The following is a 16,062-nucleotide window of genomic DNA, read 5'->3' on the forward strand; positions in this document are numbered from 1 at the left end:
CGCTCGGTCGTGGGACGGCGGCGAATGGCGGGATCAGGACGGGCTCCCGGCAGCGCGCGGCCGCCGGCCCTCGTCACCTTTCCCTCCGACCGCGTCACATACTAACGCGGCGGACAGTCTCTGCGTGGCACGGCCCTGGCTACCAGCCCCTCTCTGCTGCTTGCAGCGCCGGTAGCGGGTCATGCCAGATCGGGACAGGAGCTGCCAGCTGCTAACTAAAGCGAAAGCTGCCACCGCCACCGGCACATGACGTCACGCTCCGCGACGCTCCCGGCAGGTGTTAGGTACAGTCTCCACGGTGACGTGTGCCCGCCCCCTTAAAAGTCCCCGCCTCAGAGGGGCGGGGATGGCGTTGCTGACGGAAGCGAAGATGGCGGCGGCAGCTTCTGACCTGTTGACGGGATGGTGCCTCTTCGGGCTGGCGCTGCTGGTGAGCGGCGGCTCTCCCGCGGCCGGGGCTCGGCCGGCCCGCGCCGCTGCCCCACTCACACGCCCCTTCCCCTCCCCGGGGCCGGCGGGATCCCCATCTTCCCCTCTGCCAGCCCGCGTCGGGCCGCCTACTCCTCCTCCTTCTTTGGCTCCTCGCTGCTCCAGCTCCGAGCTTCCTGCCTTCCCTCCTCACTCAGCCTGTGTCCCCCCAGCCTGCCCCGGCTGCCGGCGCTTCCCTGCAGCTCTCGGCGGTGCCGCCGTCGGGCACAGCGCAGCCCGGAGCTGGGGGTGCGGGGCAGCCTTGCCCGGGTGATCGGCGCTGCTTTTCCTGTTTTAGCCCGTTTCGCGTGTGAGCGCTGCTCTTGCTGATTATTCCAGGTGTTCTTAGTGAAGGTACAACGAGCGAGTTGCGTGTGGGGGATGTAACGCTGATGCTCAGGGCTCGGGTGAAAAGTGTGTTGGTGCTGTGCCAGTCATCAGGACAGGGTCTGAGTTCAACACCTGCTTTCTGACGTCGTTATGATGCAGCTCGTAACTACCTTTATCTGTGTCTTTCAGGCTATTCTAGTTTTCTGCTGGGTTTATGTGCGCAAGTATCAGAGTCGGCGGGAAAGCGAAGTGGTTTCCACCATAACAGCGATCTTTGCCTTGGCAGTTGCTCTTATCTCGTCAGCGCTGCTACCAGTGGACATCTTCTTGGTTTCATATATGAAAAATCAAAATGGTACATTTAAGGTATGGACTCTTAAAAACGTTACTTGCCTTTTCAAAAGGAGCACGTGTGTTGAAAGAGGGTGCTCTTAGGTTGCCAAAGTGTTTGAAGCCAATACTGATACCTGTTCTAGTGCCCAAGTGTTTTGGAAAGCTGGGAGCTTGTTCTGTGACTACAGCACTGAACTCCATTTGTTATTTGAACTGGTTTTCAATTTTCACTTCTATTATTTATTTTCAGTATTCTACTTATTTTCAAACATTCACTCCTTCTCTTGTGCTAGAAGGAGTGTTTGTACCACACTGAAGACATAAATAAATCTCTTAAATGCTGCTTTTTAGTATGTCATAATGGGGCATTGTAGAGTGGAATTTGTTGCCCTTTCTTCAAAAACAGATTGCATTGCCCATTTGCAGTTTATTTTGATTGCCTTTTTGGCCAATATTCTTTTATTCTGGTACTGAAACATTAAGAATTATAAATATTTACTAGGTTAATCTACCTATAGTGAGTTAATAAGCACTTTTTTTAGAGAGAAAGCTGGAAAAACTCTTGGGGGAGTGGAATACAGTAGTATCTTTTCTTGGCTGATACTGTCTTAACTGAAGTACTGTTTTTATATACTTAAACTGTAGGGAGTTGCTGTGCAATGTGTTTTTAATGAGCTGAGTACTCACTGTATTCTGCTCTAAGCGTTACTATGAGTGAGAGTTCTTCCCAATGCTTAAAGCATTGGCCTTTTTAATTTTCAGGGAGGGTTCTTGAAGGTAGCGACCCAGTGCTGTTGTGAGGACACTACCATTAAAAATAGGTCAAATTAGAGCCTATTAGTAACTTGAATAACAGCTTAGTTTGGTTTGGAGCCTACCTAGATCAAGGGTGGGAAGATTGTAAGTGCCTGCACACTAGACTCAAAGACTGTATTCCCTTCCAGCCCTACTTCCAAAGCAAAACCTGCCATGTCCTTGATAATGCTTCAGAACTAGCTTGCAGCCAATACAGTGCCTTTTGGTTGGTGCTCATGTAAATACAAATCATAAGAAGCCTTCAGAATTGAGCTCTTGCTTGGTTTTTGTTGTATTTATCACTCAGTGGTAGTACAGAATAAATTAAGCTATTGTTCAATGTTATTGTTAAGTTTGTGACTTCAGACTGTGTTTGTTCAGAATTAAAATGAATATAGAAGATGGAAGAGACCTTTCATATGTCATGATATTAGCAGTTCAATAAGAATAATACTGAGTATTAAGCCTGACTAGGCAGAGAAATAACAATGATATAACAAGGTGTTGTGGTTTAACCTGGCTGGCACTAAATGCCATGCGGTTGCTCGCTCACCCTCCCCCAGCCCCTGGGGAATGGGGAAGAGAATTAAAGAGGAAAAGGGAAAGACTTGTGGGTTGAGATAAGAAGTTTAATAATAATATAAAATTAACAGTAATATAATAATATATGAATATCTGTATATAGATAATCGATAACAATATATACAAACAAGTGATGCACAGTAATTGCTCACCACCTGGTGACCAAAGCCTGGCCTGGCAAGTGATCCTGAAACAAATAAGTCCTGACACCAAAACCCTGGGTGAGTGAGAGGCCTGAAAAAAGAGAGAACTCAGAGTCTGAGCAGAAACAGAGAGAGTCCTCCCCAAAAATGAAAGAATTCCAACTTCCCAGTCAATCCTCATCTGTATAATGGGCACGATGTTGCATGATATGGAATACTTCATTGGCCAATTTAGCCCCCAGTCCTAAATCTAATTTAAATCGTAAGGGGAGTTGTGAGCCCTTTGTCCTAGCTATGTTCCTCCTCAGCCTGTTGTGCTTCTGCATGCTGGCAAGACATGGGAAGCTGAAAGGTCCTTGATGACACACTACCAACTATAAACATTAGTGTGCTATCAGCATTCTTCTCATAACAAATCCCAGACTAAATCCAAAACACAGAGCTCTTCTAGCTGCTAAAAAGAAAAGCTAACTCTGCCCCAGCTAAAACCAGGACACTAGGTCTGGCTGAAAAATGCACATGTACTGAGGAACTAAGCAGAATTTCCTTTTGTAAAGGAGACCTATTTTGTTAATGTATGCATTCCCTGATTAGAGAAACAAACCTGTGAGAAGAATAGGAGGCCAAATTTAGTCACTACAGTCTTATTTAAGGAAGTACAATTAACAGAAGGAAAATTACTATGCTTTTCTTTGTTAATGGCCCTGTGCTGTGATATAATGAGGTAGGCAAATTCTGGTTAAAAATTGTACCTGAAAGCAAACTTTCATGCTTGTGGTAAAGCTTTTATTTCTTTAAAGTACTTTTGCCTATGCTTCTGCGGCTTCTTGGTCCAGTTTAGTTCCAAATGTTTGTAGATTCTGCTACTAGCCTGTTGAAATAAAATTGTTGTGTACTGCCTTGCAGAAGAGTTTCTAGCTTTGCAGCAATAACATGATATCTTCTGATATTCATACATTTGATCCAACAAAAGTGTTGAAACTGTGATGTAGAAATATTAATGTGACCTTCTTGATCAAGTTGAGTGGATCTGAAGTCAGTCAGAACATACAAACCTATATGTAAAAACAGCTTTGATTGGGCAATTTCAGTTCAGGAGTAATCTAAAGTTAGGAGGCTGACAGCATTTTAATGTGAGATCTTAATGAATTGTTAAAGCTTTTAATGCTTTCCTGGGTGACATGTACTTGTTTCCAACTACTGCTTCACAAGTAGGACAGACCGGATTGGGTTCAGAATATTTCCAAGAGACTGCTACCCTTCCTCTGGACTGTTCTTTCAAACCCAGCACCCCGAGGGCCTAAATCTGATGCTGGGGTCTGAAGGACTATGACTCTGGCAAGAGTTCTTTGTTGTTTTGGATGCCCAGAGTGAGTTAAGTCTTTATAGGGTGGTTCTTGTTGAATTTTTGAGGCAGATCCAGGTAGCAGATATGGATGGTGCTCTCTGCAGATAAATCATTAGTTCATCAGAAAAACTTCTAACTGGATGATTTCAGAGCTTATGCCAAAAGATTAGTGGCAGTTACCCAGATCTTAGGTAAACCATTTTTTTGCTATACGTACTCTTCTCCTTTATCTCCCAACTGTACTTCCCAGTATCAATGTCAAGAAATGAGAAATTCAAGGATTCTTAACTTACAAGGAAGAGGTACTATATGTGGACTTTCAGTTTATTTTTAATGCATCTGATCCTACTATCAACTTGTAGATATTCTTGAGGTTTTTCTGTGAACAAACTTGTATCAAACTCAGGGAGAAGCATGTTATGCTAGTAGCAGAGATTAAATTAAAAGCATAGTCCAACGGTTCAAAGTTCACATTGTGAATTGTGCTTTCAGTGGCAAGTGAAGGTATGTGTCCTGGCTGCAAGGACTGGCTTAATTGTTCAAAGTGTAGTACCCAGGCTGATTACCCTTCTCTGAAGGCTTTCAAAATGAGGTGCTTTCTGAATGAATTCACTTAAAACAGTGCTGTGTAGCTCTCTTCTGTTGTGTGTTCCAAGATGTCTTCCGGGACAAGGGCTATGTATTATACCTTGGTCAGCCTTTGTTAACCTTGAGATTTTGTCCATTTTGACAGGGCTGTTAAACTCCATGTACTGTTTATACATCTTCTGGTGAAGACTAGTTATTCTTCACTATAAACAAATGGCATTTGGTACCTGTTGGTGTGTTTCACCGTGTTTTGTGAGACTTAGCAAATATTATCTTAAAGCTCTTTGTAGTGACCAAATTGAGCAGTTGTGGTATTAGAAGGTTTTGCACAGTAGTTGTGTAGTCCCTTAGGAAAGGAGCAGTGGTGGATGGACTCGGGTGGTCATTATTCCTATGTACGATAGAATTCATTGCAACGACACCTTTTCTGGAGGCAGGGATTACTTTGATTCATAGTGCTGTTAAGTAGGAAAGCAGGCTTTTGGTTCTAGTACTGATCAAAAGAACTTGATTATTACTTTGTAAGCAAAGTCATAGAATCATAGAATGGTTAGGGTTGGAAGGGACCTCAAAGATCATCTAGTTCCAACACCCCTGCCATGGGCAGGGATACCTTCCACTAGATCAAGTTGCTTAAAGCCTCATTCAACCTGGCCTTGAACACTGCCAGGGATGGGGCATCCACAACTTCTCTGGTCAACCTGTTCCAGTGCCTCACTACCCTCAGACTGAAAAATTTCTTCCTTTTATCTAATCTAAATCTACCTTCTTTCAATTTAAATCCATTGCCCCTTGTCCTATCACTACCTGCCCTTGTAAAAAGTCCCTCCCCAGCTTTCCTGTAGGCCCCCTTTAAGTACTGGAAGGTTGCTATAAGATCACCCCGGAGCCTTCTCTTCTCCAGGCTGAACAGCCCCAACTCTCTCAGCCTGTCTTCATAGCAGAGGTGTATTCACCAGCACCACTTACCTTGAAGGTTTTTGCTGTTTGCATTGACAGTGCTTTAGTTTGTGTTTCAGATACATCCAGTTGGATCTGATCTGTTTGATCTGAAAGCTTGTTTGATTTATAACAAGCACTTAGGAACAGAAAACCTTGCCCTAGCTTAAAGACTTAAGATTGCTGCTGGAACTCGAGACCTCTGGTTCTGACCTACAAGTCTTATAAATATTTAAAACATAGCTGATGCTGTCTTGCAGCAGGAAGACTGCTTGAAACAAGGATGTTATCATTACCATACTGTCTTTTTATTCTATTGTTGATGCAGCAGAAGGCAGGGGAGGTGATGAGAGCATTTCTTTTTGAAATGTATGGATCATTGCTACTATATGAAGTTAAAAGCCAGTGGCACTTCAAGTCTGGTTAGACAGAAGACCTCACAAACCCTGGGTGTCTGCCTGAGCTGTTAGAAGCCAGTTGCCTTTTTAATGATTCAAGGAGTAGCATCTGTTTAATGGGAGATTCTTCTTGCAGACTATTCTTCTAATGTTTTTTGCATCTTAGGGGAACCTCATTATACAGCTGCTCAGAATACAGAGCCTCTAGAAGTGTCAGATTTTTTTTCCTTCTATAAAAAGGTGTTAGCTGAGAAATTGAATGAGATCATGCTTCCTATCCTGAGTAGGAAATACTACTTGTGAAGTAACAGTACTTGACCAACATATTCATGGTAGTCAGATGTGGCTGAGATATGTGTGTTTCTGGATTTTGCTCTCCATCTGGCAGTCAAAATCTTGGCTCTGACCCATTTTGGAAGTAACAGACTGGAAGATCTGGAACCTGGATGTGAAATTTCTTTATATCTAACCATGCTATGACTTCTCTCCGCTCTTTGGTATTCTGTCCTCTTTTTGCTGGCTAAGCTTTGGGAGAGACTCATCAGCCCTATAATGGCTTCATCTACATCTAGTGAAACATCACAAATACTGAAACTTGGAAAGTTACGCCATTTTAAGCTCTATTAAGGTATACTTGCAGAGAATGGGAGCTATCTTCACTGGGTACTTATGAAATTCTTGCAGAGTCCAGGAGTGACAGTAGAAACATACCCTTTAACAGAGACAAAAGAATGGAATTCATGGCTATCCTCTCGCCAAAAAGTGGGGAAGGTAAAACGTCAGGTTAGCTTGTACCGCTTTCGTTTAGGGAAGTTATCTGTACAGTTTGAATAGTACTGTTCTGTTGGAATGTTAACACAAGCTGCTAACTGGACACAGCTACTGGGAGAAGGAAGATTCTGCTTAGTGATTACTGGGGGAAACAAGTGTTGTTAACTAATTTTCTATGAATGTAACTATAAAATGAATCTTGTGAGGGAGCTTTGCTTTGGTTTTAGCATTTAAGTAAACTGGAAGTGTCTTAAAGTGCCTTTTTTATATACTTATTTATGTAGCAACATTTTACGCAACATTTTATTAATCTATTTACTTTCAACACTTGTAACTGCATTGACATTTCCTGAATTCTTCAACGTGACTTATGTTAAGGAATAATTAAGAGTAATGTAGGCCATCATACTCTCTACACATATCCCTGCAGTTTGTTGGTTCCCTTATCTATCAATACAATGCATTGTTGCAGGTATTTTAAAGGTAGTATGATATAACGGCATGGAACAGAATGAAATACAGCAGAACAGTGCAGAGTGTCTGAATTCTGCGAATCTTGAGAGAATTTCTGATCACATTTTCACATCTTAAACTGCTGTTAAAGGCAGTAATGAACTCTCACTTTCCTAATCTATTGTGCTTCTAAGGTATTGCATGTATCGTAAGCTTGGGCCATAATGGATGCAGAAGTGAACAGACTAGGTCTAGAGGTTGTCCAGATGAGTTCTCAACTGAGTTCTGGGTGTGCTTGTCCAGTAAATTAATATACCTGTCAACTTGGTATATCAGCACTGGTGCTGAGAATGTCAGAGCTCTGATGCTCACTAGCTGGCAGTGCTTCTTGCTTTTGACAAGACGGTGCTGCTGTCACTAGCTTTTGAAACAGCTCAGATGAACTGGTTACTGCTTTTGAGTTACTGATGATGTGTGCATATGGATAACTTGTCAGGAAGAATAAGGATTTTTACCTCCTTAGTTTGTGTAAATGTGGGGCTTCTGCAGCTGACTGAAAGCTGACATAATAGGTAGGATATACTATTAAATTGGCTTGTGTTACAGATTCTTCTTGTGCAGAGTAATGCAAAGTTTGTAAGTTCAGGCGCACATAATGATGAAATGTGCACATCTTTGCATCCTTTAATGTAAGATAATATCTCAGCATTTTAATATGCTGTAATGTGTGTTTCCTAGTACATTACTCTGATCCTGTACACAACTTAATATGAGCAACAAAATAAAAAGCAATTAGTGGTTTAAAGTTCTGCATCTGTATCCTGTTACTAATGTTATTAATGCTTTTCTCGACTTGGAGGAGAAGCAGTTCTTTGGCAGTTGTATTTCAATTACTAGCTACTTCTTCCTGTAAAGTGGCTGTGCCACAGATCTTACTGTTGCTTCTCTTGCTTATTCTGGGTTGGTGGGGTTTTGAATGTCTCTATTGCTCACAGGAGAGACCTTTTTCAAATACTTACTTGGAAGTAAATAATGCCACCTGTTTAGTTCAGTCTTGCTATTTCCCTTAGACATAATTAAAGACAAGCATTTCCTTAATTTTTAACACTCGGTAAAATAAACACTTTAATATTCTGTGTATGTGTTCTTAAGTTATTACAATCAAATTCTTTCATGGTGTATTTTCATACAAATGCATAGAAATATTTAAGTTGAAATACTGTTGGCCTTGACCCTGACAGTCTTCAAAGACTGGGCTTATTGTGTACCTGACAGACACTTAACTTAAGGTGTTGCTTCTGTCCCTTCTGCTAAAATATCTTTCATCCTTTCTTTTATCTGATTAGATGACAAAATGCATCTATACTTTGCTAGTCAAATTCCAGTTGGATGATCATCTAATTTATTTCAGATAGTGAACTTTAAAAGCTTAATGCAAAGTGACCTACTGAAAGTCTTAATATAGTAACATGAAGGAAGGTGGTGCTTATTTTCTGACATAACAGAAAAAGGAAGTGTTTATGGTGTGTCAGTGAGCCCATATTCTGTGAGAGTTTAGACAGTTCTGAGAGAACTAAAAAAGCAAGTGTTAAACTAATTTTATGTCTTACCATGTGCAGTCTTTAAGGAGTGTACTTGCTTGCATTTTTCACATGCTCTATATTGATGCATGCTTCTTTACTACAACTGGAAGAGCTTGAGCTTACCAGTTTGAAAAACACCTTAGATGTAGAAATTGAATGGTGCTTTGACAGTACTGGATCTTTTCTCTTCTCACCAATTCAATGATGTTGACATCGTCTCCAAGATCAATAGCTCTTGAAGAGTTTTGCTTCTGGATAACTAGTGTCTTGATCTTGACTACATACAGAGTGGATCCCAGAATACTTAAATAATTCTGGAACATTTAAGCTGTACAGGCAGGCTTAGACCTCCAGATTCAATCCCTGAGTTTGGCTGCCAATGATTGTTACAAAACATTTAGCTTCCTAAAGCGATAGTTTCTCTCCAGGAGAAGAAAAAAAGGAATGGGGGAAAGAACTTGACTTCAGCCGTCTGACAGAATGCAGTTTCCAATGTAGCTAGAGTTGTATTTTCACTTCTGTTCTCTAAACAGTTCCTCAGGACTGAGTAACACAGTTCTGAAAGGTCAAATTTTGCTCTTGTTCAAGTAAGGGATATCAGTGCTCTTACGCTTGGGGAATTGTAGGATCTAAATCCTAACAGACTTGGATAGGTCTCCTGCAGTTCTGTGGCAAGATTAGACATATATTACTCTACTGATTTCTGTTAAGAATTATGGCTTCTTGATCAGCATGTGACTTTTCAGATAAGAACTTCAGGAAGACAGTCTGTCCTTTGGTATCGTGTAAAGAGTTTCAATGCTTAGGCTAGAAACTGAGTGGCATGCAGTTAGTGTCTAAGTTCTGCTTGTGTGCATAGTATCAAATAATCCAATAACTTTTATCTAATACCTGGTTTAGGGTGCTATTTTTTGAAGCTAACTTTAATGTTAGTGTAATTCAAGTCTTGATCAAACTAAAAAAGTAGACTCCTGAAAAAGGAGAGAATGGATTAAACTGGGTGAATAAATAATAAGTTAAGCGACAGCTGAGCATAATAAAAAGCTATTTGCCATTCTTCTGTCTAAATACCATTGCATCTGTGTATATAAATTTTAGTCAGCTGTTCTGTGATGGAAATGCTGTGTCATGTGCACTGCGTCTGGCTCTGTGGCCCACAGTACAAGATATGGAGCTATTAAAGCAGGACCGCAAAATGGTCAGAGGACTGGAACACCTCTCCAATGAAGAAAGACGGAGAGTTGGAGTTGTTTAGCCTGGAGAAGGTTCTAGGTAGACCTGATTACAGGCTTTCAATATACACAGAGGGCTAATAAAAAAAGATGGAGAAACACTTTTGACCTGGATCTGTAGTGAGACGATGAGGGGCAACAGTTTTAAACTGAAAGAGAGTAGATTTAGATTGCTATAAGTGGGTTTTTTCATGGTGAGGGTGGTGAGACTCTGGAACAGGTTACACAGAGGAGTTGTGGATGCCCGATCCCTGGAAGTGTTCAGGATCAGGTTGGACAGGGCCTTGGGCAACCCGGTGTAGTGAAAAATGTCCCTGCCCTCATGGCAGGAGGGTTCGACTAGGTGATCTTTAAAGGTCCCTTCAAACCCAAACCATTCTATGATGATCTCTTATCAAGATACTGTGGGAATTGGCACAACACACTTGGGAGCTGCCAAAACCACTCTATGTTCTTTCTGGTCTGTAAAATCTTTCTTTTATGAAACTGTCTGATGCTAATTACTGTATCCCTAGTCATTTGCACCTTTGCTGGCACTCTGTAGCTAGTACTTTTTTAAAAGTAGCATTTTTTTGTATCTATATTTGTGTTCTTTAGTGAGTAATTCTCTTGTAGTGTTGCCAAATACAGTAGTAACAGGGAGTGAAGTGCTGTAGAGGTTCTCAGAAGAATATAGGTCTTTATATACTATTCATATCTAGATTTACATGCTTGAAAAGTAGATATTTGATACTTTAGAAAGGACCATCTGTACAGAATTGATGTTTTTCTTCCTAATTCAAAAGCCTAACAAAACAAATTCTGCTTATAAAATTTGACTCTGTCTTTTCTGTTATGTCAAAAAAAATTTTTATTATCTGACTTCTTTCTAGAAGGTGTTCCCAAACTCTAGTTTGTGGTGCCATTTCTGTGACTGAAAATCAGGAATGTGGATATCAGCCTCAAGTAGGATTTTTGGGGCTGCTCTTTAAGCAATTACCAGTTTCAGCCTTACTTCTATAAAACTAGTGCTTTTTTAATTGGGAGATTATTATATTATTATTGGTGCTTTTTATAATTGGGAGAGGGCTGGAGCACCTTTCCTATGAGGACAGGCTGAAAGAGTTGGGGCTGTTCAGCCTGGAGAAGAGGAGGCTCCGGGGTGACCTTATAGCGGTCTTCCAGTACCTCAAGGGGGCCTACAGGAAAGATGGGGAGAGGCCTGTTTCAGGAGGGCCTGTTGTGATAGGACAAGGGGTAATGGTTTTAAAATAGAGGGAGGTAGATTCAGATTGGATATTAGGAAAAAATTTTTTACCATGAGAGTTGTAGAACACTGGAACAGGTTGCCCAGAGAGGTGGTGGATGCTCCATCCCTGGAGATGTTCAAGGCCAGGTTAGACAAGGCCCTGAGCAACCTGATCTAGTTGGAGATATCCCTGTTCCTTGCAGGGGGTTGGACTAGATGACCTTTGAAGGTCCCTTCCAGCCCTAACCATTCTATGAGATATTGACTTCAAAATGAGTGAATCCTTGACTTGATCTCTCCATTAATACTTTGCACATGCACATTTTCTGGAGAGTTGCAAAGCAGATGTAAATGTGTTAATTATAAAATTAAATCCAACACATCCAACTACTGGACTAGGTAGGCAACTGGTACAGCTTAGTTGTCTGTGCAGTCTTCTCTAATGTACCGTGCTGCTTCCAAGCCTATTGTATGTTGGCTTTTGTAGAAAACTCATTGTGAAGACAGCATTGTCCCTGCAAGGACTTGACTTTGGAGCTTAGTGTCTACTGCAGTGCTCAGAGTCTAGGAAAAAGGGCTAGAACTGCAAATAGCTGTAATGCCAGTTGTCTTTTTACAGAACATTTTGAAAAACTGGTCAGATCGAGCTTCAGACTCAGTAGCTGAGTTTTCTGATATGTAGAAACCAAAAATCAGCTTCATTAAAAACAAGTATTTAGAGTGCCACTTAAATACTAAGTACAGAGCCAAAATAAATGTACTAAATTGTTAGCTGCTAAAAATGGTATTCACTAATAATTTTGCTTCAATTGTGTGTTGACAATATAATGCATGGTAACTAAGGATTCTTAATCTAAGAAAAAAATAAATAGAGCTTTCAGGCTGTTGGCAAACAGCCAAAGTGAGTATAAGCAGTGGAGGTACTACTGCAGTGTCTGTCCCCTGAAATGCAGCACATTCCTTAATCATCTTTGTTAGTTGAATTAGCCCTAATTTGAATTTCAACACTTAAAATGGGCCGAGTATTTAATGCTTTTTCTTAGACATTTGATAAGAACAGTTCTTTTTAGTTCTATAAGAATGCTTTTTAATGAAGTGTTCTTTTGTTTCGTTTCATGTTAAATGCTTCTATCCTTTATTACTAGGACTGGGCTGATGCTAATGTTTCAAGACAAATTGAAGACACTGTACTTTATGGATACTACAGTAAGTATTTTTAACTTTTTTTAATTAACAAGTCCTTCAAGTGAAGGCATGAAGTTTTTAGAGATCATACTGGATTATCCCTTTTCAGTTAAATGTTAGTCTTATACTTAGTGCCTTTTAGTGAATTTTATGTTCAAAAGTCCCTAAAAATGAAAATAAACTGAAGTCCAATCCATGGACTATTTCAAAAGGCTTCTGGCTACTGTTGTATGGTCTGGTGTTTCCTGTGTGTGTATTTAGAGGCCCATTAAGGTAAACACATGGTTTTGCTGTAACTTTTGTGACGTTTGACATCTGCAGCAGTGTGAAACTTGACTACACTGTGTAAAATTTGTGCAACTGTGAGTAACACTTGTGTTTTAAGTGTTCAGATTCAGCAACTACTGTGTTCAAAGTAAAAGCTGCTGTAAAGGAGTGCAAAGGAGTTGATTCAAGAGTAGTAATGCTAAACAAAATCAAAGCAAAAAATGAACTGAAATCAAATCTCATAAAATAACTGTTCACCAAACCTCTGTGTGGTTTTACATCAGTTTATTTCAGTTGTCCTTATGAAACTTATGAATTAATGAACAAATGTAAGATGTAGCTATAGAAGTGATGCTTATCATGGTTTGAGTGAAATGTCTGCCTCACTCAATGATATGAACAGGTTAGTTACCTGCTTTTGGTCATGTTTCTTAAGACTTGAAGTTTTTTCTCTTGGAAGACTGTGGGTTGGCTTTTTGAATATATATCTTCAGATCAGGAAATAATTGATTCTAAATAGTGCACTTTACTTGTGAAGTTACAGAATACTTATTACCTGCCAGTTATAGTGACATAAACTAGGATGTGCAGTTTCATACGGAGTGAAGCCTAAAGCCAAAAGTATTAATAGACTTCTCTGTTTTCAAAAAGGAACTTTTTAAATATGAGTTTATCTTCCACAAAGATTCTTCACTGTAGAATAGTGGAGTTGCTTTGTATTTGCTTCTTACTCTTGTTAGGCTGCTAAGATCTTGTTTGCCAGCCCAAGTGTTTCACAACTCCTAATGTGGAACTGTCTTCAAACTCTTCCGTGGACCATTTTCTTTAGATTTGAGACTGATTAATTTCTGTAAGGTGTTTTGGGCTAACTGAGTCTCTCTTTGAAGCAAGGTATCTCTTGGTAAGTCCTGAACTAATTTTTTTGGAATAGATTTGAGCTTAAACCTAAAAAACTGCTTTTGTTTTGTCCTATCTGGACAGGTCCACTTGAAATATTATAGGACTAATGTTTTATTTCATAGCATATCCTCCAGATGGTGGTAGAGATTTAAAGATGCTTTTAAAAGTATTTTTCTTTCGTGATCTTAATTTGAGGAATTGATGTACATTTTTATAGCTAGAGTTACATTGAAGTGAACAGTAATAGGTAACTTATTTTTCCAGGAGTCTCCATCATTTCTATATAAAAACAGAACTTAATGACTCTCCTGCATCATTAGGTCTAGTCCCCTGCTGCTGTTTTACAGCATAGTGACATGAAAGCTGAGAAGGAAGAAGTTAAACAACTCTTCCAGCCCTATAATACTATTCTTTTTTCTACTGGTATCCTCTTATAAAAGTATTTGGTTTTGGCATGTTGTGGTTTTTTTCTTTTAAACTATCCCAAGTCACTTCTAATTGTAGCAAGAATTTAGAGGCTGTGGTTTAACTAATATTTTAGAATGTTAGGGATTACTTTACTACTTATACTTCAATTCACTGAGAAAACTGTCACTAAATGTAGAAAAGCTTTTTTACAAAATCATTAGTCCCCACGAACAATGTTCTTTCTTTCATACCAAGCAGATTTCTTGGCTGCACTGATACAAAAGTAGAATGGCTTTGTGCTGGTAGAATGAAAAATGAGGTAACTTTCAGAATGAAACTTGAAATGCCTGTATTTTGAAGTGGGGCTTCAGTAGCCTAAAAGCTTTACTTAGGAAACCAGTCTACTGATTGCTTTGAAGCTATAGTGGCTTAGTGTGTTAATTTTCATAAAACCAACTGTAGTAGAATGTGTCTGCCAGTGCTTGAGTGATTGAAGAATGATTGGTGCTTGGCAGATGCTCTAAAACAGCATGTCAGCTTGTGTTTGGAAGGAAAACTCTTTTTCAGGAAGGGTTATAATTGGAAGCTGTCCAACAGCAGTTTCTTCTGTACCACAAAGAATCAGGCTGAAACAACTGACAGTAACCTGGAGCTGTGTTCTGTAGCTCTTCTTCCTCTAGTAAGTAAATCCTATCTGTTGGAGTCAGCTTGATGTTCAGTGTCCGTCAGTAAAGTTTTGTGAATGGTGAAAAGATGCCATTGGTAGATCCCAGTCTTCCTGTGAAGTAGACAGATCTCTTGACCTGCATCTATTAAGTGTATCTGAGCTATGGTGTGGCAAGAACTGTGCTAAATGCTATGAAGATCTCTTTGGGTGTGCTTTAAAGCTTCCAATTTTCCATTTCCTTTTTCTTAAGTAGAAGCATTTTTTTCAAGTCAGCAATAGTTACTGTATTGTGGTTCCTAGGTTAAAGTTCTTGAGTAAGAATTTATCCAAAATAATACCTGATATAACCTGGATTATTTTGAATGGAGTTTTTTCTGCTTACTGCAAGTTTTTGATACTGAGTTGCTAACACAGGCTTGGGCTTCTAGTAATTAGTAGGTGTGAGACAAATGCAGCTACATGTTTTCATGCTCTGATCCTAGGAGAAGACAGACTAAATACTGTGCAGGACTTGCGCAGCTGTGTTTGACAAATATTGTGGAGTTACATCTGTAGAAACATTCTCCTAAAAAGTGTGATTTTTGAGAAGCAATGTGCCAGAAGATAAATTGAAAGTCTGATATAGTATTGACACTATAGTGAACTGCTTTGACTGTCCTGCTTCAAACAAGTGTTTGATGGTGACTTGAAATTTAGTACTGGTTTGTATTCCTTAACTTTCACTGGGAAAAACAAGATGTGTGTTCATGCAGTTTCTTTGTATTAATATGGTACAAAACAGCAGAAAATGAATCATTTTGACTTGAGATGAGAATTGTTCTTCAAGAAATATATTTAAAACAAACAAACCTTACCAAGGGATTCTTTCTGAAGATTGCGTAGACTCTATGGCAGGAACCATTGTTATACTGGCTATACAGAGAAACACTTTTCCAGTGGTAGTGCTTCAAGCTTCTGATACAACCCAGAAAAATGTTTTGAAACAAAAGACCTCTGAACAAGAGCAAAGAGCAGTCCTTGCTTTAAAACTAAAGTCCGCAGAAGTGCAATGATGAAAGCTGAGGCAGTCCATCATGCCACAGGTCACAGGGGAGTTCAGGGGAAGGGAATGGCTTTGTCACTTGGTTGACTGGCTGTTTGCTGCTGCAAGACCTTTGAGTTTGAAGGCTAACTTTCCAGGGAATAAACAGCCCTTTTAGTGGGCAGAACAACAGGCAATTAGGTGTTACCTTTGGGTAACTGGCTTGTATGAGCTGATGATAGGTGCGGCGCTTCCTTTTTTTATAGGTTCTAAAAGATAAAATTCAAAAACCAGATGAGTGTCCTGTCCTGTTGTTAAGAACTTAGCCAAAACTTTTAAAGTTTCCTTTGTGGTATAACAGGAAGAACAATATTTTACTACTTTAACTATGTGAGCTGTAAATTTAATTTTGAGTTCTAACTG

The 16,062-nt window shown here is 39.9% G+C and overlaps 1 protein-coding gene across 1 annotated transcript in view; it reads left to right on the forward strand.

Annotated features, from left to right (window-relative positions):
* Positions 1 to 350: 350 nt before the first annotated feature.
* LMBRD1 (LMBR1 domain containing 1) overlaps positions 351 to 16,062 on the forward strand; it is an 87,367-nt gene continuing 71,655 nt past the window's right edge. Inside the window, exons 1-3 of the mRNA XM_086608297.1 lie at positions 351 to 430; positions 988 to 1,164; positions 12,337 to 12,397. Of these exons, the coding sequence (XP_086464423.1) occupies positions 371 to 430; positions 988 to 1,164; positions 12,337 to 12,397 (298 nt within the window). The 5' untranslated portion in view covers positions 351 to 370. The remainder of the gene's footprint in view (positions 431 to 987; positions 1,165 to 12,336; positions 12,398 to 16,062) is intronic.

Source organism: Tauraco erythrolophus, chromosome 2, assembly GCF_009769465.1.
Source record: "Tauraco erythrolophus isolate bTauEry1 chromosome 2, bTauEry1.pri, whole genome shotgun sequence".
In the NCBI taxonomy this organism is placed as follows: Eukaryota; Metazoa; Chordata; class Aves; order Musophagiformes; family Musophagidae; genus Tauraco; species Tauraco erythrolophus.